General features: G+C 39.4%; 1 protein-coding gene across 1 annotated transcript; it reads left to right on the top strand.

Moving 5' to 3' along the window:
* Positions 1-1,532: 1,532 nt before the first annotated feature.
* CCDC28A (coiled-coil domain containing 28A) lies at positions 1,533-20,634 on the top strand. Its single transcript, XM_033235313.1, has 6 exons — positions 1,533-1,877; positions 4,054-4,253; positions 7,372-7,535; positions 12,494-12,648; positions 15,637-15,659; positions 20,067-20,634. Exons 1-6 carry the CDS (start codon positions 1,653-1,655, stop codon positions 20,119-20,121), a joined length of 822 nt encoding a protein of 273 aa, XP_033091204.1. The 5' UTR covers positions 1,533-1,652; the 3' UTR covers positions 20,122-20,634.
* Positions 20,635-21,687: the final 1,053 nt, after the last annotated feature.

The raw sequence follows: 21,687 nt of genomic DNA, 5'->3' as shown, positions 1-21,687 counted from the left end.
TACAGGGCTCAGTTGGGTACTAAAGATAAAGAAAGACTAGATATTACTTGAACTGATGTAAAGGAGGCAGATGCTTTTCAGCTTGAACCATTGTTGCCAGGCTACAACGCAGATCTAATGTAGTCAGATCTTCCCATGAATTCATGGGATGCCACAGATCCTTTTTTTTATTCTTTCAATTTTAGCCATTAGCAACCAATTTGAAAAAAAAAAAAAGTAGCATGTGAATCACCAGTTGCGAGCTCTGTTCATACAAATAAGACAATTTGAGATTAATTAAAAGGAGAAACTGGGAAAAGATATTGAGAAGACTGTATAGTAGTGTTTATAACGGTGAAAAATGGGAAACAACCTAAACATCCATCACTATTGGAATTCCCAGATAATTTGTGGCAAATCTATTTGATAAAGTCTAGCTATATTTATCAATGTGGATAGCTCTCAAAAACATAGAATTTGGTGAAAAAATCAAGTTGCAGATCAATACACAAAATAGCATTCTTATAAGACTTCAAATACCCCAAACCATTCTACATATTGTTTATAATACATAGTAATAGTTTAAGTTTAGAAACCTAGATTGGCAAGATACATATCAAATTCATGATCCTGGTTGCCTCCCTGAAGGTGGTAGTAGAGTGGAACTGAGAATAGGGGACATCTGCTTTATCTGTAATGCTCTGTTTCTTTCATTCATAAATCTGTTCGTTCTGGATAGTGGGTGCGTTAAGTGTTTACTCTGTGCTTTTCTTTTAAAAACATTTCAGAATTTTTTATTTTTAAATGGTGGGTGGTGGAAGAACATCTTATCCTAGAAGCCAGGAGACTGGGGTGGTCTTTGTTCTGCCTTTTCTGGCATGGATACAATCTCTAGATATGGTTTCCCCATTAGCTAATGCGGGGGTGGTATGTGGTGTTCCTCCAGAGTCCCTTCAATCTAAGGACCTGTGAATCTAAAACCTTCCCACCTCCCACTCCCACACCGGAAAGGCTACCCAGACCAGGCAATGAAACGTGCATTTCTTCCCTCATTTAAGATAGATCTCTTTCTCTCAGCCTGCAAGTCGTTCTCCAGAGGCTTTAAGTATAGTGGAAGTAGAACTGTCTTTGGCGACAGAGAGACACCTGTAACGATTAGCCTTTCTGAGCCTCAAATTCCCCATTTGTAAAAAGGAGATTATAACTCCTACCCATAAAACTGTAGAGAGGTTTAGATATAACGTTATGTGTAGGGCCCGAGCAGAATAGCTATTAATAGTGGTAACAGACTCTCATTTACGGGCTCAGCATCATGGTCGCTGAACAGAATCACCTTCTTCACGCCGCCTTCCAGCCAAAGTTAGTTTAGCCGCGAGAAGTCCGGGCAACCAATCGGAAACAACCAAGGAACAGTTGCACTACGACACTCTGGCCCCGCCTTCGGGCGTGCTCGAACAGCATTCTGGGAATTGTAGTTCTTCGGATCTGACACTCACCAAAGCGCTGAGTAGCTTCCGGGAAGGGTACTGCATTGCCCGTTTCTACTTCCACTGCACCTGCTTATTGCGTCTTGCTCCTGGGTCACAGAGCCTAAAACGACACGCCCAACTATGAGTCTTCCTTTCCACGCCCGCCGGAGTTACAGCTAAAGGCAGGACAGGGGAAACAATGAAATGCCGAGGGCGGAGACAAGAGTGACACTGGGGGAGCGGGAAAAGGCGGGGCTTCCGCTTGGGGCATGGAGGCCGTGCCGCTCACGTCACTTCCGTAAACAAAGGGAACAGCGGAGGCGCGGGTCCCGGGATGTGACCCGGGCTGTGCTTGTGGCTGCGGCAGTGGCTTCTGAGGCTGTCGGGTCTTTGCGGGTTGCGGAAGGGGGCCCCAATACCCTTCTTCAGGTATGTAGTGGAAGCAAAGGAACCTCCGCAACCTGCCCCTTTAGGCCTTTCCCACCACTCTGGTCACTGCTGGGTACTGAGCGGTGAAGGGTCATCGCTTAGGCAGATTGGGGAAGGGGAGTGAGGTGATGTCAAGAGGGACCTCCAGGGGTACTGCTTGGAGGCAAGACTTGGCACTTAAAACCACTGTGTGAATAAGTAACTATGAGCAGTTTACTTATGCCTTCTCTAAAACATTCTTTGCTGTTGATATACAAGAAGGGTTTCAGTGCTCTTGTGACAGATGTGACTTTCCAAAAACGAGGAAATCGCGAGTGCTGGCTCCCCAGAATATTGTGGTTTACACCACCATTGGTTTATTTGCATTGCTTTACTTCCTAGATTTTTTTTTTCTCTTGTACCACCAAGTGCGTATTAGCATCGTGAAATTTCAGGCCAGCGTGTTTATGCGTATCATAAATTTTTACAGATCCTTGCCTCTTCGGAGAACTAATATCCCATCGTCTCTATTCAGTCATCTTTCAGACTTTCGTTTGTGTTGCATGTTGAAACAACACCAGAATTACTGTTGTTACCAAAATTATTCTTGAAAGAAAAATTGTTAGCCAAGGTTTAAGTGGATTGACACTCAGTGGTATCTGGGATTAGAGACTGGGCACTGGAGCCTTTCCCAGAAAGCCTCTTCTTTGGAAGTATTGTAGCTCCAGTTGTGATTGTCTAGCGTCAGCCAATTTAAGCTGAGTGGTTTAAATTCCAGTGCCAGTGGCACTAAGTCCAGGCAAAAGAAAAAAAAAATTTCACTGAATTTCTCAAATAATTATTTTAAGCGACAGCAATGGGTTTGAATCTTATTGAATGGTCATGGCATGCTTAAACACAACACGCAAAAAACGGCCTAATGTTTCTAGAAGGCAATTTACAACCTGATGAGGTAGATAGCCATATAAATTCTTCATCTTACCATACATGAAATAATGAAGTTAAGAAAACTTTAACACTATGCACAAATAAAATATGGAAGGGTTTTTTGTTTTTGTTGTTTTGTTTTGAGACGGAGTCTCTCTCTGTCGCAGTGGCGCGATCTCGGCTCACTGCAAGCTCCGCCCGCCAGGTTCACGCCATTCTCCTGCCTCAGCCTCCCGAGTGGCTGGGACTACAGGTCCCCGCCACCACGCCCAGCTAATTTTTTTGTGTTTTTAGTAGAGACGCGGTTTCACCGTGTTAGCCAGGATGGTCTTGATCTCTTGACCTTTTCATCCGCCCGCCTCGGCCTCCCAAAGTGTTGGGATTACAGGCGTGAGCCACCGCGCCCGGCCGGAAGGGTATTTTTAAATAGATAGATGTTAGAAAATAGAGCGGATTAATACATAAAGTAAGGGGATTGTGTAGGGATAACTAGGAGGCCTTACACATATTCCCCATGGAAGGGCCGTCTGTAACTTCACATTGTTAACTTTTTTTGATACGGGCAAAACCAAATATGTATCATAAAATTCATGTTTGTTTGGAAATGGTTAGACAAAGTATATTCAAAATAGGGCAACAAACAAGTTTGATTTTCTAGAACTTCCCTTGATCACCATGCTAGAATTATTGTTAGCCCTAGCTAGAAACTGATTTCTGTTTAGTAGTTTGAAGTAAGGCTTCTATTTGATTTTTTAAATGCTGATTAAAATCCCCCTGACAATTATACATCTGTTTGAATCTAGTTGGTTCTTCTTGAGCATACATTTTGGAAGAGAGACCTAAAGGCCACCTGAAGCTTGAATCAGGCCGGGAATATTATGTGGATCATTTGTTTATTGTTTATATATTGTTCCCCTTGTAAAATGTAGGCTTCTTGAGGGCAAACATCTTGTTTTGTTCAGTGCCGTCTCCCCAATGCCCACAATAGTGTCTGGCTTGTGGAAGAGAATCAGTAAATATTTGTAGGATGAGGGAATAAAGAAAATGGTAAAAAACAAAACAACAACAACAAAACTGTCTACCAGACAATTTACTAGGGGCTTATGGGTACATAGTGGAGTAGATTAAACTTAAGAGACCCATTTTCTAACTTTCTCTTATGCCCTCTGGAATTCTTGATCCTCTTTTGACCTGTGAAATGGGTCTTTGAATGTCTTTCATGTTTGCATATTATAGCATACATATATAATTGTATTATTTCCTTATTTAGGTCTTAAGAAGCTGGCCGTGGTGCAATAAGGAACTTAAAACAATGGAAGAGCGGAAAGTGAAGAGGAGGAGTCCTAAGTCTTTTAGTGCCCACTGTACTCAGGTTGTCAATGCCAAAAAAAATGCCATTCCAGTGAGTAAAAGCACAGGGTTTTCAAATCCTGCATCACAGTCAGCTTCACAGCGACCAAAGTTAAAAAGGTGAATTCTTTTATTTTACATGTTCACAGTAAAATGCCATTAAAGTGAATCCTGACTCAACTTCTTAAAACACTTTTTTAGTCTTGAGGGGCTGTGACTGCAGGTGTGTGCCACCACACCCAGCTTGCAGTTTTTATTTCTAAAAAATAATGATGTCATTGTTTTTGTGTAAATAATTTGTGTTTTTCATAAAAATTCAAACACAGGAAAAATTCAAAGAAGAAATTCAAAATGCAAAAATTCTACCACCTAGAAATAATCATTATTAATATTTGGTGAACATCATTTGCACTCAGGATATTTAAAGGAAAAAAGTGACAAGTTTAACTATGTTATATGTTACTGTTATATGTATGTGAGTATTTTATAGTATTAGATATTTGGAAGGAAAGATTATGGCTTTAGAGAAAAAAAGGGTTGTGTAATGTCAATCTTCTAATTATTAAATAAATTTACGCTCACATCCAGTCTCACCCTGGCAAGTTAGCTAAGGAAATGCCTGTTGCAGTCTGTAGCCACTGGGTTTACACCTAATAAAAGATGAGATTACTGCCTTGATGATGATCTCTCTTTATGGAAACAAAAGGGACATAGCCAAAGACAAGAGAACATTTGAAAGAAGTATTCCAATGAGTACCAAATGATAAACAGGAGTTTTGAGTTTTGAGGATTTCCTTCAAATAAATTATCAGAATGGGGTTTTCATCGTGGAGGAGTTTAATTAGGGTCAGATTTTGAATAAGTTTACAGTTGGTGGAAAAAGAAAACCAAGAGATTTTACAAGTAATCACTCCTTTTGCTATATTTTTAAAAGCAGTTTATTTGTATCATTGTCATTTTTACTGGTAGTTTTATTTCTATACGCTCTTGTAGATGTAGGCTTCTGAGGGCCGGGATCGTCATTGTGTGCCTGACAGTACCTACAGTGGGCCTTTGCACATAGTATTATTTCACTGTGTGCCCTCTTTATTGTTGAATTATGTTAACATAAAGTGAGAGTGTGAAATAACATTGAAGCAGGAATCAACAGGTTTTTGTTTTATCTTTTGTGTTTGTTTTCTGAGAGGGTTATTAATTGATGAATTGATGTGAAACTTTACTTGGAGAAAACTTCTAAATTTGAGAGGAAAAAAATACGTTTGTCATGCTGAAACCTTATGCTCTGTAATAGTTGATCTCAGATTTTAAATGTGAATATGGATCTTTCAGGGATTTTTTTAGAATACAGATTCCGCATCATTGTGGGATGCGGGGCTTCAGATGAGCATTTCTAAGAAGCTCACAAGTGAAATTGATTCTGTGGGCCACGGGCAGCACTTTGAGTAACGATGTATTACATAATGTATATAATATATAAAATGCAGCCCTTGCTTTGGGAAGAACTGTTATTGACCTACTGTCCACAATGTATCTATTCTAAACTTCTTTCATATGATAGTCTGTTTCTTTTCTCCCCCCCTCCCCTACCTTCCCTGGTATACCCTATTTATCTTATCCTTATTGTGGTAAGGACAGCTGTGTTGAAGATGTCTTCATTCAACATGATGTAAAAATTGAGTACTGAATATACTTCCTTATCGGGATTTGTCGTGTGCATTACTCTTTCTCCCATTTTGCCTATTTAGCCGCTACTTGTTCTTTAAGTCTTCGCTCACTTACCACTTTCAGGAAGCCTTCTCTGGTTGGCCTCAGGCTGAACGAACTGCTTCTCTCTCTTCCTGTATCACAGTGTGCATAACATCATCACTCAAGCATGTGAGAGCCTGGTATATGCCAGACATGTGTAATAAGGACTAATTTAGTCTAGGGGTTCCAAAAAGGCCCTCCTGAGGAAGTAGCATTTAAACTGAGACTTGAAGATGTGTGGGAGGTAGTGTGCCAAAGATGGCAGTAAGTGGAAGGATGCTAATGTAGGCAGAGGATTAGCATGTAAGAAGATAAGAGAATGGATTTCTAGGAAACTAAAGAGATTCAGTGTCTAGAGCATAGACAAGGGAGGATAGGGTTTCTTAGGGATATTAGATTATATTCAGCAGGCAATGCAAAGCTACTACAGTTTTTTTTTTTTTTTTTGACACGGAGTCTTGCTCTGTCACCTAGGCTGAAGTGCAGGGGTACAATCTCAGCTCACTGCAACCTCCACATCCTGAGTTCAAGGGATTCTCCTGCCTCAGCCTCCTGAGTAGCTGGGACTACAGGTGTGCGCCATCACACCAGGCTAATTTTTATATTTTTAGTAGAGACAGGGTTTCGCCATGTTGGCCAGGTTGGTCTTGAACTCCTGACCTCAGGTCATCCTCCTGCCTGGGCTGCCCAAACTGTTGGGATTACAGGCGTGAGCTACCATGCCTGGCCTACAGAAGCATTTTTAACTAAGCAAATTATATGATCTGATTTTACTTTTTAGAAATGGACTTGGCTGCCCAGTGGGGAGAAAAGGGAAATCAGGGATCACACACAGAGATAGGGAGACTGGTTGGGAAGCGCTTTGGTTAAGAGATGGGATGGCGGCAGAGGAGAAAGAGAACTGGAGAGATTAGATATTTTGTGGGTATAATTGATAGGACTTCACGACTGCATGTAGGAGCCTTAGGAAGTTGGAGGAGTCAAGGATGATAACAAGTTTTTAGTATTCCATTACATGGTGATTATGAATTTAAATATCTTCCCTTCTCCTTAGACTGGGCGTTTGTGGATAATGTCGGCTACAGAGTAGGGACCCCATAACCACTTGTAGAACTACTGAGAGTTCAAGGAACAGATAAAGTTTAGAAGGGAAAGGTGTAATATGTTTTACTGAGAAATGAAATGTAAAACATATGATAATAGAGACAAGTTTTCTTTTCTGCAGTCCAAAGAATTAGCGTATTATATAAATGCTTTAATCAAACTTTTTCTATGCCTTCGTAGTTATATTTTATACATTTGTTTGAGGTTTTTCACAACCTGTTTTTTCTTTTGGTTTCTAGCTTGGAGTTTCTGTTTTATTTAGTATTGACTCTATTTGATTTCTGGCTTTTAAGGGAAATTCCATTTACTTCACTAAAAAATTCAGCAGAAGTTTAATCTAGAGTAGCCTAAAAAGATAGAATTAAAGTTAATTGCATCGTCTTTACAGAGTGATGAAAGAAAAGACCAAACCTCAGGGTGGAGAGGGAAAAGGCGCTCAGTCAACTCCGATTCAGCACTCCTTCCTCACTGATGTCTCAGATGTTCAGGAGATGGAGAGAGGGCTGCTCAGTCTTTTGAATGATTTCCACTCTGGAAAACTTCAAGCATTTGGTAAGCAGTAGATGTTTCTCTACTATTTTTTTCTCTAAGATGTTTGCATCCTATTTTCTGTGTGTATTTTCCTCTCCTTTTCAAAGTGCCAGTTTCTTTTAAGAAAAAAACAACCCACAGGCATAAAGGCAATCATCCTAGATTTTGTCTTAGAATATAATTTGCCTTCTAAAACTTCTGGGAAAAAGTTTTTTTTTTTTTAAAGAGGGAGGGTTAGTTGAAATGTTAAAGTAGTATTGCTATTATGGAATAAGTATCTTGCAGGTTTAACAAATAAGAGGGACAGTCTTGGTCAGTTAAAATATTGTAGACTTAGTGTCTTCATTTTGAAAGTATCAAGATCATTTTCCCTTACCCTCCTAAGCTTAAACTTCTTTCTTTCCCAGGATTCCTGATTTAAAGTTAGGAATTAAAAGAATCCAGTTTTCTTGTTTTTTTCATGAGGATATAAGAATAGTTAACTGATTGTCCCATTAAAAATTCTGAATAGGTATTTTTTGATAGTCACAGAGTTCACAAAAGATAGTCAGATTTTTCATGTGCAGTTTGGAACTTATTTGTAAGCTTTTTCTAATGATAAGATTATTTCCCAATTTTTCTTTTTTTTTTTTGAGACAGAGTCTGGCTCTATCGCCCAGGTTAGAGTGCCATGGCGCGATCTCAGCTCACTGCAACCTCCGCCTCTCGGGTTCAAGTGATTCTCCTGCCTCAACCTCCCGAGTAGCTGAGACTACAGCCGTGTGCCACCATGGCTGGCTAATTTTTTGTATTTTTACTAGAGATGGGGTTTCACCGTGTTAGCCAGGATGGTCTCCATCTCCTGACCTCCTGATCTGCCCGCCTCAGCCTCCCAAGGTGCTGGGATTACTTACAGGCATGAACCACCACACCTGGCCTATTTCTCAATATTTTAAAAGACAATTTCAATAATATGCATAATCTTTAAAAATTTTTTTTTAACTTCCCCAGTATTTTAGAAGATGCATAATCTTATACAAATGCATAAATGTCCACATATGTACTGATTTTTTAAAGTATTCTTTCCCTCCCCCATGTTTTTGTTACTTGACTTCCCCCTTCCCTTCCTTATCCCTTCTGCTACTTCCACTTCCCCTCATCCCAACCATTTGTTAGCAATCCAGGTATATATCTTTTCATATTTTTATTTTCATTATTTAATACAAATGGTATCTTATATAAGATATTCTGTATCTTGCTTTCCTGCACTAAAGAATATCTGATGGAAATCTCTCTAATGCACCTAGGATGGCTCTAGTTCATTCTTTTTGAATGACAACATAATATTCCAAGTTGTGAATATACTCTAGTTAATCAACCATGTCCCTATTGAGAGGCATTACTTTGTTTCTTATTTTGAGCCACCAAACACAATGGCATAGTGAACATCTTTTTACATAGGTCTTTAGGCTGGTGCTTCTGTTCTTCTGGGATTGATTCTCATGAGTGGGATTGCTGGGTCAAAGTATATATGTAATTTTAACTTTAATAGAAGTATGCAGATTGCTTTGCAAAGAAAAACAATACTGCACTTCTAGGTTCCATAAACAATTTATCAAAGAATGCTTTTCCTTGAATTCCCACCAAGCAGTAGGTATTATTCGTCTTTTAATTTTTGTCTGTCTCTTGGTGTTAAGTGAGATGTCTTTTATGGCAATTGAGTTTGAAGATCCATGTGTGTTTGGTAGATTGTTTGATAGATCCTTTTCAGGACCTTCTGTCAGTTTTCTACTTGGTTATTTATCCTTTTGTTGTTGTCACTTGTAAAGAGCCCTTTATGTTTTAGATACTAACCGTCTGACCTCTATTATGTATTTATTTTTGTGTACCAAATTTGTTGTGTCTGTGCACTTTGTTTATGGTATATTTAACTTTGTAAAAATTTTTACTTTTTGCATTCTCAAACATGTCTGTATCTTTTTTTTCATAGTTTCTGGGTTTCCAGTCTTGGTTATGCTAATATTTGAAAAGAAGACATTAAAAGCGCATTATTTATTTCACAAAAATACTTTATTGTACCCTACCTCCTTGCTTTAGCCCATCCCAGTAAGGCGGTATCTTCAGAGTATTTTCACTTCCCTTCTCTTCCATTCTTCCCTCCTACCCTTAAGATGTATCTTTGGACCACTTCCATGTCTTTGCTTTTTCCCAGCACCTTTCCTCCCCTACTCTATGTTGCCTCTGTGTTTTTGGATTGAAGTCCTTTCTTGTCTTTGTCTGTTATCCTACTGATTACTCTTCATAATAAGTGTTGCAGATGAGAATTCCATTGCCAGTCAGATTCATTCTTAGCAGGTAATTTATATTTTTCTGTCTCGATGATTAAAAGATGTTTTTCTTTTATCTTTAAAGGTTAGGCATTTTCCAGGATATGCTTAGGACTGTGTCTTTTCTCATCAGTCTGCCTGGGAATCAGTGAGCCCTTCATATCTGCTGACTCATCTTTCATCTCACGTAACATATTTTCTATTGTTTATTATTTTTCTTCCATCTCTTCCTTTTTAGCCTCTGAAGCTTCTGTTGTTCTCATGGTGGGTCACCTAGATCCGTCCTCCGACTCTCATCTTTTCCCGTATGATTTCTACCTCTTTATATTTTTACTGTACATGTACATACATATACACAAACATACATACACACAAACACCTATCTTGAGATATTTCTGTTTCTTCCACTTGACCGTCCAGATTACTAATGTTGAAAAACGTGACTAAAATAGAGGAAATATGACATATTTTACTGTGAAGAAAGGACGATTTTGAGAGAGCCATAACTAGCTTCAATATTAGTAGTCCTTAACATAATATAGTATAGTCCATTTATGAAGATGTTATAAAGCTGGCTAGAGGAAACTAGTATAATTTACATCAATTCATATTTATTCAGGATATGTACTTCAACTTTAGCTGAGGTGTATTTTACCTATATAGTACCTTTAGGAAAAATAGAAAGGTTTTTTTTGAAAAAATTATACTGTCAAGGGATTGCAGAGTCTGTACTTAAACTGAATGAAAAGATAATATGTTATGTGTATAAATTAGTTGCTCTGGGCAGATAATGTTACTTCAGAGGACTCTAGGTCAATACATAATGTAAGACCTATCCTTTAGCAATTAAGTTGTCTTGACAACTATGTATACAATTAAAAATATTACATAGTGTTGCTCATGCTTCATAACATTTTTCATGTTTCATAAATATTTTAATATTTCTTAAAGGAAGAATACATAATTGGTTGGCAAAATGATTCACATTTGAAGTCGTTATTGAACTTTTTTTTTTTTTTTTGAGATAGAGTCTCTCTCTGTCACCCAGGCTGGAGTGCAGTGGTACGATCACAGTTCACTGCAGCCTCAGCCTCCTTGGGCTCAAGCCATCCTCCCACCTCAGCCTCCCAAGTAGCTGGTGCTACAGGCATACAGCACCACACCCAGCTAATTTTTGTATTTTTTATAGAGATGAGGTTTTGCCATGTTTCATAGACTGGTCTTCAACTCCTGGACTCAAGCAGTTCTCACACCTTGGCCTCTCAAAGTGTATTAAGATTACAGGTGTGAGCCACCGTGCCCAGCCAGAACTCTATTTTTTTTTCTTTTTTTTGAGACAGGGTCTCGCTCTGTTACTCAGGCTGGAGTGCAGTGGTGTGATCATGGTTCACTGCAGCCTCAACCTCCCCAGGCTTATGTGATCCTCCCACCTCAGCCTCCCAAGTAGCTGGGATTACAGGCACATGCCACCACGCCTGGCTAATTGGCTGATTTTTTTGTATTTTTAGTAGAGACAAGGTTTCACCATGTTGCCCAGGGTGATGTCAAACTCCTGGGTTCAAGGGATCCGTTAGCCTTGGACTCCCAAAGTGCTAGGATTACAGGCATGAGCCACTTGGGCCTAGAACTCTTAATTTCACTCAAATTATTATAAAATATTGGGTCACTCAATTAAAATGGTAGTTGTCAAATGACGTGATTAGATGGTTCTGTTTTGCTCCTACATATTATATTACTGTTGAAGAAAACATATTTTCTCTACTTAAGGGATGATTTTCTTTCTTTCTTTCTTTTTTTTTTTTACAGGGTCTCACTCTGTTACCTAGGCTTGGGTACAGTGGCTTGAACACAGCTCACTGCAGCCTTCACCTGCTGGGCTCAAGCAATCCTCCTGCCTCAGTCTCCTGAGTAGCTGGGACCAGAGGCATGCACCACCATGCCTACCTAATGTGTGTTTTTCTAAAAATATTTTTGTAGGGGTAGGGTCTTGCCATGTTGCCAGGCTGGTCTTGAACTCCTGGGCTCAAGCAGTCCTACTGCCTCAACCTCCCAAAGTGTGGGGATTATAGGCATGAGCCACCATGCCCAGCCTGATTTTGCTTTTTAAAAAGAAATGTTTCCTATATGCTTTTCTTTCTTTCTTTTTTCTTTGAGACCGAGTCTCGCTCTATTGCCAGGGTGGAGTGCAGGGGCGTGATCTCAGCTCACTGCAACCTCTGCCTCCTGGGTTCAAGCGATTCTCCTGTCTCAGCCTCTTGAATAGCTGGGACTACAGGCGTGCGCCACCATGCCCAGCTAACTTTTGTGTTTTTAGTAGAGACTAGGTTTCACCATGTTGGCCAGGATGGTGTCGATCTCCTGACCTCATGATCCACCTGCTTCAGCCTCCTAAAGTACTGGGATTACAGGCGTGAGCCTATAATATTTCACGCCTGGCCTGAAATATTTCCTATATGATTTTCTTTAGTACCCAAGGTCATTTCTTAGGTTGGTCATTGTTTTCCTGGTCAGAAATTTGATTTGTTATTAAACACAGAAAATATTAATAATTATCTAATTTACAGAAGAAAGAAAACCTGTTTCTTTTAGAGCACCTAGAGTTTAAGTGTTTTTACTCAATGCTGTTAGTTTGAACTGTCCTAATCATTATTAATGTTCTGGAATGTTCCCAAGGAAATGAATGTTCCATTGAACAGATGGAACATGTTCGGGGAATGCAGGAGAAATTAGCTCGCTTGAATTTGGAGCTCTATGGGGAGTTAGAGGAACTTCCTGAGGATAAGAGAAAAACAGCCAGTGACTCCAATCTGGATAGGCTTCTGTCAGATGTAAGTGTAATTCTTTTTCTTTGTTCTTTAAAATAAAATTTTATTGCAAAAAAATTTACCTTTTGAACTATTTTAATTTATACAATCACACGGTTTTTAGCATATTCACAGTGTTGTGCAGATCGCTGTTGAATTGTGGAACATGTTCACCATCCCAAAAAGAAACCCTGTACCTCTCAATTCTCCCCTCTTCTCATCCCCTAGCAACCCCTACTCTACTTTCTGCCTTTATGGATTTGCCTATTGTGGACATTTCATATCACTGGAATTATACAGTATGTGGCCTAAGTGGATTATTTTACTTAATGGTCAAGTTTCATCCATGTTGTAAAAACTTTCCTCTTTTTTTTTCAAGAAATATATTCCAAGGAAGTTATCATATTTACATCTAAGCATGTATTCTCAGAATACAGATGCTGGCAAATCTGAAAGCAAAATATTTGCTTCTGTACAGATATAATAAAATCTTAAGATACAGAAGATAGTAGTCAAAAAGACCTTTCCTGATGTGATTAATACATTTTGTGTTATTTACTCAGGTGGTGGTTACTTGTTTTTAAATACAGAGCTACATTTGGTATTTCTGCTAATTTAGTACATTGCCATATGTATTACTTTGCTAGGGCTGCCAAAACAAAGTACCACAGACTGGGTGGCTTTAACAACAGACATTTATTTTCTCACAATTCCGGAGGCTAAAGTTGGAGCTCAGGGTGGCAGGGTTGCATTTTTTCTGAGGCCTCTCAGTTTGTAGTAGCCGTCATGTTCACATGGCTTCTTCCTCTATGCCAAGTGCCCAACTTTGCTCTTCCTGCCAGTCACATTGGATGAGTGCCTACCCTAACAACCTCATTGTGACTTAATTACCTCTTTAAAACCCCTGTCTTCAAATCTACTCACATTCTGAGATACTGGGGGTGAGGACTGAAACATGAATTTTGGAGGGTACACAGTTTAGCACATAACACGAGGTATGATTGTTACACTGAGAAATGTTAATTAAATTTGCCTCTTTAAATCCTTTTTGGAACAAAAATAAATAAAAATTGAATTCAACATGTTAGTTTTAGATTCCCTATTAACCGTTGACAAAAAGGGTTAATTTCTACTGTTTTTCTCTCTTTTGAATAAGTAAATGTGAGATAACTTGTATGCCAATACTTTCACTATTTCGAGTCTATAATCTTTTTATTTCATGTCTGTCATATTCAGTCTTGCAAGTATTTCCATTTGCAGTTCATAGTTTGTTTGTTTTTTGAGACAGGGTCTCACTTTGTCACCAGGCTGGAGTGCAGTGACGCCATCTCGGCTCACTGCAGCCTCAACTTCCTGAACTTGAGCCATCCTCCTGCCTCAGCACCCCCAAGTAGCTGGGACTATAGGCACGCACCACCACGCCTGGCTAATTTTTGTATTTTTAGGAGAGGTGGGGTTTCACCTTGTTGTACAGGCTGGTCTTGAACTCCTGGACTCAAGTGATCTGCTCACGCTGGCCTCCCCAAGTGCTGGGATTACAAGTGTGAGCCGCAGTGCCCGGCCTTACCAGTTCATGTTTTACATTTTTTTTCCTCTTAACAGATAATAAGTATAATTTGCTATAAATTTAGCAGAATAACAGTGGTATAGTGAAAAGAACACTGAATTTGAAACCACAAAGCCTTCGTTTAGTTCAGTGTTTGCATTTGGGTTATAACTGAACAACATTGAGCCATTTAGTTAACATTTTTATAATTCAGATTTTTCCTTCTGTAAGATAAAAATGCTGTGGTCTGAATGTTTCTGTCCTCCCCAGAAAGCATATGTTGAAATCTTAACTTAGAAGGTGATGGTAGGAGGAGATGGGGCCTTTGGTAGGTGATTCAGGCAAGAATGTGATTAATGTCCTTATAAAAGAGGCCCAAGAGAAACCTGCTGCCTCTTCGACCAAGTGAAGACACGGGGAGAAAGCCCTCCTGTTGCATGAGCCAGGAAGTGGTTCATGCCCTCCCCAGACAGCAGATCTGCTGACTTCTTAATTTTGAACTTTCCTACCTGTAGAACTATAAGAGGTAAATTTCTATTGTTTATAAGCCACCAGTTTATGGTGTTTGTTATAGCAACCCAAACAGACTAAGACAAGGGGTGATGAATTCTACCTCATATAGAAAATTGAGTGACATGAAATCTTTTTGTAATCTATGATGGTTTTAAAGATTTTGATCATTAAAATGGCAATTTTTTTCTTTTAAAAACTGTTATTAGAGATGATTATTATTATGCCTGGTTTTAGGAATACTTATAAAACTCCAGTTTTTATAATCTAGTTTCATTCTGTGCTCATATTCTTTTTATTTTTTTGTAGAGACAGGATCTTGTTACGTTGCTCAGGCTGGTCTTAAACTCCTGGGCTCAAGCAGTCCTCTTCCCTCAGCCTTCCAAAGTGCTGGGATTACGGGCAAGAGCATGCCTGGCCTCTCTCCTCATATTCTTGTTTCATAAACATGTTAATGCTACTTTATAATTATTTTTGCAAAAAGGAATTTTTTAGCCTGAAAATTTTTTGAAAGTTTTTTTCTTTAGTACTTTGCTTTTTCATTTACAGAAAGCTTTTTTTTTTTTTTCCGACACAGTATCTCATTCTGTCACCCAGGCTGGAGTGCAGTGGCACTAACAGAACTCACTGCAGCCTTAAACTCCTGGGCCCAAACAGTCCTCCCACCTCAGCCTCCTAAGTAGCTGGACCTCAGGTGTGCATCACCACACCTATCTAATTTTTTTATTGTTTGTAGAGATGAGGTCTTACCATGTTGCCCAGGCTAGTTTGGAGCTCCTGGGCTCAAGCAGTTCTCCCGTCTTGGCCTCCCAAAGTGCCAGGATTATAAGCATGAGTCACCGTGACCAGCACAAGAAAGCTTAAATGAAAAATAATTTATTTAAAAACAAATAGTTAACAATTATTTGTATTGATCTTATAAAAATTAAAAATAAATTTGTTTATTTGTTTTGCAGTTAGAAGAATTGAATTCTTCCATGTATCCTTTGCCTACTATCAACGGTGAAAAGTTTACAACTTACAATTTCTGATGAATAGTCTCAATCAAGTTTTAGATATGGTGAAAAGACACATAGTATTATTCCCTAGGGCCATCACTCTTCCTCTTTGGTTTTCTTTTCTTTTCTTTCTCTTTTTTGTTTTTTTTTTCAGAGACAGGGTCTCACTCAGTGGCCTAGGCTGGAGTGCAGTGCCATGATCACGGCTCACCACAGTCTCAACCTCCCAGGCTCAAGCGATCTTCCCACTTGAACCTCCCAAAGTGCTGGGATTACAGTCCTGAGACACCATTCCCTACCCGCTTTGGGTTCCAAATGGAATTTTCTTGTTGTTTTTTACACTGAAATTTTGCTTCTGGTTTGTTCTACTTTGCTTTGTACTGTTTTTGAATTTTTAAGACAAATTGTTGTTTTTTATCATGAGAACTAAGGATTAGGTTAGTTGCTATGTAAATTATTTTGAAGCTTAGATTCTGAGGCTAACCAGCAGTGAGATATTCAGACATATATACTATACTTAATTTAATATCATCACATAGGATATTTTAGGTGCATAAAATTGAAAACTAGATATTATTAAAATGCAGGCTTCAAGGGATGCTTACATAGCTTGTGAAATGACATTTCATAATTAAATGTACTTAGTGTTTTATAGGATTAACTTAAAGGAGATCACCAAGACACATGTAGAATATTCAGGTTTTGACGTTTAAATTGAGAGCAATTATTTTAAGAACTTTTCAAAATGTACTTTTGAACATAACAGGCACAATGGTAAGGTACAAAAGAACAATGAGAAATGATCCTGCCTATAAAATAATTTGAGAGGTGAGACATTCCCTTTGAACCAGTTATTGACATAGAAAGGATACTGGTTGTAGAGATTTAATTTTTGAAGTTTGGTTCTACATTTTGATCATGTAACCTTGGGCAAATTGTTTAGCATCTCAGAGTGTTCTCTGTAATACAGGGTAATTGCTACATGTGATGATGCATATGTGAAAATTTCCAAAATATATGTATAAAAATTACTATTATTGCTATAAGATTATATTCATACTGTTATTAACTGCTGATTTGTGCAGTAACAACAATTAAGAAATTGGGGCCAGGCTTGGTGGCTCATGTCTGTAACCGTTATTAACTGCTGAATTATGCAGTAACAACAATTAAGAAATTGGGGCCAGGCACAGTGACTCATGCCTGTAATCCCAGCACTGTGGGAGGCTGAGGTGGGTGGATCACTTGAGGTCAGGAGTTCAAGACCAGCCTGGCCAACATCTTGAACCCCTGTCTCTACTAAAAATACAAAAATTAGCCAGGTGTGGTGGAGGGCACCTGTAATCCCAGCTACTTGGGAGGCTGAAGCAGAAGAATTGCTTGAACCTGGGAGGCGGAGGTTGCAGTGAGTAGGGATTGTGCCATTGCACTCCAGCCTGGGCAAAAGAAATCGGGAAGTATATAGAAGTCCTATAATGGCAATTAATAGCTAATCTTCATGAATACTTACTATTTTCCCAGTACTGTATAAAGGGGTATGTGCATTATGTTATTTGGCCCTACTTGGAAGTAGGTAGTGTTATGCCCTCCATTTTGCAGATGAAGAAAATAAGGTGCTACATAAACTGTGGGGAGAGATTAATGTAAGATTATTGTCAAGAAAGAAAGAAGGGGGTAAGATTTGAGTTAATCAAGGGGCTTTTCCTGCAAGAAGTTCTTTTTACTATATGCCTTCAGTGCTTTATATTCTTTCTCTGCCATGACACTTAAGTATTTCCTATCTTTTTGTGTGGTTTTTTCGTTTGTCTGTTTGTTTTGAGACGGGTCTTGCCCAGTTGCCCAGGCTGAAACAGTAGCATAATCTCTGCCTCACTGCAACCTCCACCTCCCAGGTTCAAGCAATTCTCCTGCCTCAACCTTTTGAGTAGCTGGGATTACAGGTGCCTGCCACCATGCCCAGCTAATTTTTGTATTTTTAATACAGATGGGGTTTCACCATGTTGGCCAGGCTGGTCTTGAACTTCGGACTCGGTGATCTGCCCGCCTCAGCCTCCCAAAGTGTTGGGATTACAGGCGTGAGCCACCATGCTCAGCCCTTTTTTGTGAGTTTTTGTTAAACATTTAGAATTTTTTGTTTTGTTTTATTTTACCACTTTCTGTGACTCAACCTGTGGTGGAATTTAGCCACCACAAACGTAGCAGCATAATACCCTATATAATACAACAGTGTAGGCTTTGGAATGCTTGGTCGGCAGCCATATGACCTTGAACAAAATCTGGCAACCATAGTTTCCTCACCTGTAATAGGTGTTCTCTCAGTACTTAAACTTTCCCCTCATAATTTCCCTGTCTGTCATGACTGCCTCTGTTAATTCAGTCTTCAAGAATATTTTAAAATGCCTTCTAGGACCATGGCAGACATTACTAATCAGACATGGCATTCTCTGCCACTGAGCCTGGATCTGGATATGAAGTCTGTTTGCCATCTCTTTATTACAGTTGTCAGGCATCATCAGTATCATCAGTTCTGCTTTTATTCTTCCTTCACTCTCTACATGATAATCCAGGACCTCATCGCCTGAGTCCATACTTTTTCAATTTTCTGTTCCAGGTCTAGAGTTGCACTGTTCAATATAGTAGCCACTAAGCCATTTCAAAGACTTAATAGCCTTAAAAGAACATAAAATATCTCAATTTTTATAATGATTACATGTTGAAATAGTTCTTAAAATATTATATATATATTTTTGAGACAGGGCCTTGCTCTGTCACCAGGCTGGAGTGCAGTGACATGATATGGCTCACTGCAGCCTCGACTCCTTGGGCTCAGTTGATCTCCCACCTCAGCCTCCTGAGTAGCTGGGACTACAGGTGTATGTTATGCCCAGCTGTTTTTTTATTTTGTTTTGTTTTGTTTGTTTGTTTGTTTGTTTCTTTTTTAAGAGATGGGTTCTTGCTATGTTGCCCAGATTGGTTTCAAACTCCTGGGCTCAAGTAGTCCTCCCACCTGAGCCTCCCAAAGTGCTGGGATTCCAGGTATGATTCCAGTATTGGACAGTGTTGCTGTAAACTTTAGGCATTGCTACAAAATTAATATTCTGGAAACATCACTTTCTTCCTGCCATTTCTATTTTTTACTAATTTATTTAAACCATGTCAACTATTTTAAAGGTTCTTAATAATTTGGTCACAACCTGTACATGCTGTTATGTTTTTCGTTCTTTTTCATTCCCCTCAGGCTGGTTTTCTGGATGCCCAAGAAACACATCATGTTCATTCTCATCATAATGCCTTTGTTCAGGTTGTACCTCCTACCTAGATTTACTCTCACCTCCTTGTTCTCCTTATCACGTTACATTCAAGCTGACCACTTCCATAAAGGATTTCATTTGTACCTTAACCTAGCATTCTGCCCTATATTATGATGTTGATTTTTACATGTGTTAAATCTCAGCCTTCCAACTGGACGAGAATGTCTTTGATGGCAATGCTTATGTCTGTACATTTTTGCAACCTCTGCCATACATGTACTGCAAGCATTTAGTTGCCTTCAGAGTATTCATATCATTGAATTGGGTTTTGAAAAATAAGTAACAGGTGGATAAATACAGGTCAGTGAGAAAAATGAAAGACAGTGATCGTAAGAAAGGATGAGTAATCCATGCAAGATTCCCGTCCTATTTCCAGTCTTCTTGAGGAACAATTAAGAGAATTATAGAAAAGATTTTAGAGCTGTAATGATTTTATTTTTGGACTTTTAAACAGAATTGTTTTCCCAAAGATGATAAAGTGGTGTCTTCTCAAAAGATTTTTTTAATCTAGTGTCTTGTCATATTTGTAGAGACAAATCAGCTCCTTACTATGAAAATGATTATTGACACATTAAAAATAATTCTGGGCCAGGTGTGGTGGCCCACACCTGTAATCCCAGCACTTTGGGAGACCGAGGCAGGAAGGTTGCTTGAGGCCAGGAGTTCAAGACCAGCCTGGGCAACATAGCAAGACTCCTCCCCCATCTCTAATAAAGAATAATTAGCCAGGTGTGTTGGCATGTGCCTTTGGGAGGCTGAAGTGGGAGGGTTGCTTGAGCCCAGGAGTTTGAGGCTGCAGTGAAGTATGATCGTACTACTGCATTCCAGCCAGAGCAACAAAGTGAGTCCTTATCTCTAAAATTTAAAAAAAAAAAAGTCTTCAAATTCTGTCTATAATTTACTATGTTTAAAAGTTGTCTTACCCCAACTGAGTGTCTCAGTAGCAACACAAGAGCTTTTCCTTTGAGCATACCTCTTTTTTAAACACCTCTTTCTCTTTGCTCCTGGATGTAATTTTCAGAAATGTAAAAGAAGTACCCCTTATAGAATGAAAATCTTCTTAACTGATGAATTCAGACAAAAACTCCATTTGGCAGATGCACAAGATGTTCCAAATACTTCTGCTAGCTAAAATGAATGCAGTTTGCTTTCTTGTGGTTTGAAGAGAAGCAGCAGTCTTTACTTTTCCAGCCAAATCCAGTAGCAGAATCATCTTCCACAACAAGGAATTAAAGTAATTAAAGTGCAAGTGCAATGATCATTTTCACATTCTGCTTTTAGTAAATGTGACTCGCCGTAATTCGCCAGAACTGGAGGCCTAGGCCTTGTTGAAGGCTTAATCAGGAAATGTGATGCAGAGATTGTGCTGCTATGCTTCATATTGTTGCCTTATGGGATTATACTTGAAATGCATTGTGCTAATGTTCTTGACGGGGTTGAGGGATTTCTCTTTCCCGAGCTCACCAAACTTATTCCAGAGTTGATCGCAAGCTGATGATGCACAGGTGTCTTGTGGCAGCCCAGCTTCAGTTTATGTTAGACAATCCGTACACACGCTGGTGTGCATTCCAGTGGCCAGTGATAAGAAATTAAATAGGTATTGTGAGATTTGCTATTTTTTAATAAAGTAGTTGTTTTAAATTAATCTCTGTTGTCTGTTTTGAAGAAACCCATGTAGTCTTCAATCTGGGTGATACAAGGGTTCAATCCTTAAAAGTAAACTGTTTATAAAATTTGAGGTTCTAGAACTTCCTTGCAAATTCTGTACCTTGTGTACATTTAAATACTAGTGTGATGAAAGAATGTGAGCTTTAAAGTTACTTAGACTTTAATTTGAATCCCCGTTATGCCCCTGCTTAGCTCTTTGTGTTCATGCACATTTACTCAGGTTGGGTTTTTGTTTCTTGTTTTTTTTTTGTAATCTAGAAAATGAGGTCAGTAACCAAGTTGGTAGTGGTTATATGGGGAGTAAGTGAAAAAGGGTGTATAGGATGCTTAGCACAGGCCATGCGCGGTGGCTCACGCCTATAATACCAACACTTTGGGAGGCTGTGGCAGGTGGATCACTTGAGGTCAGGGGTTCAAGACCCAGCCTGGCCAACATGGTGAAACCCCACCTCTACTAAAAACACATTTGGGAGGCTGTGGCAGGTGGATCACTTGAGGTCAGGGGTTCAAGACCCAGCCTGGCCAACATGGTGAAACCCCACCTCTACTAAAAACACATACACACAAATTAGCTGGACGTGGTGGCGGGCTCCTGTAATCCCAGCTACCAGGGAGCCTGAGACACAAGACTTGCTTGAACCCAGGAGGCAGAGGTTGCAGTGAGCCGAAATTGCGCCACTGCACTCTAGCCTGGGCAACAGAGCAACACTCTGTCTCCAAAAAAAAAAAAAAAAGAGAGAGAGAGAGAGGTGTCTATCACAATAGCTGACATCAGCAATGCTCAGTAAACATTCATTTCATCACCTTTTAAAAACAGCTTTGGCCGGGTGTGGTGGCTCAAGCCTGTAATCCCAGCACTTTGGGAGGCCGAGACGGGCGGATCACGAGGTCAGGAGATCGAGACCATCCTGGCTAACATGGTGAAACCCCGTCTCTACTAAAAAAATACAAAAAAAAACTAGCCGGGTGAGGTGGTGGGCGCCTGTAGTCCCAGCTACTCGGGAGGCTGAGGCAGGAGAATGGCGTAAAC

The sequence above is a fragment of the Trachypithecus francoisi genome, unplaced genomic scaffold (assembly GCF_009764315.1).
Source record: "Trachypithecus francoisi isolate TF-2019V2 unplaced genomic scaffold, Tfra_2.0 Lachesis_group15, whole genome shotgun sequence".
In the NCBI taxonomy this organism is placed as follows: Eukaryota; Metazoa; Chordata; class Mammalia; order Primates; family Cercopithecidae; genus Trachypithecus; species Trachypithecus francoisi.
This window is presented reverse-complemented; position numbering and strand designations above follow the sequence as displayed.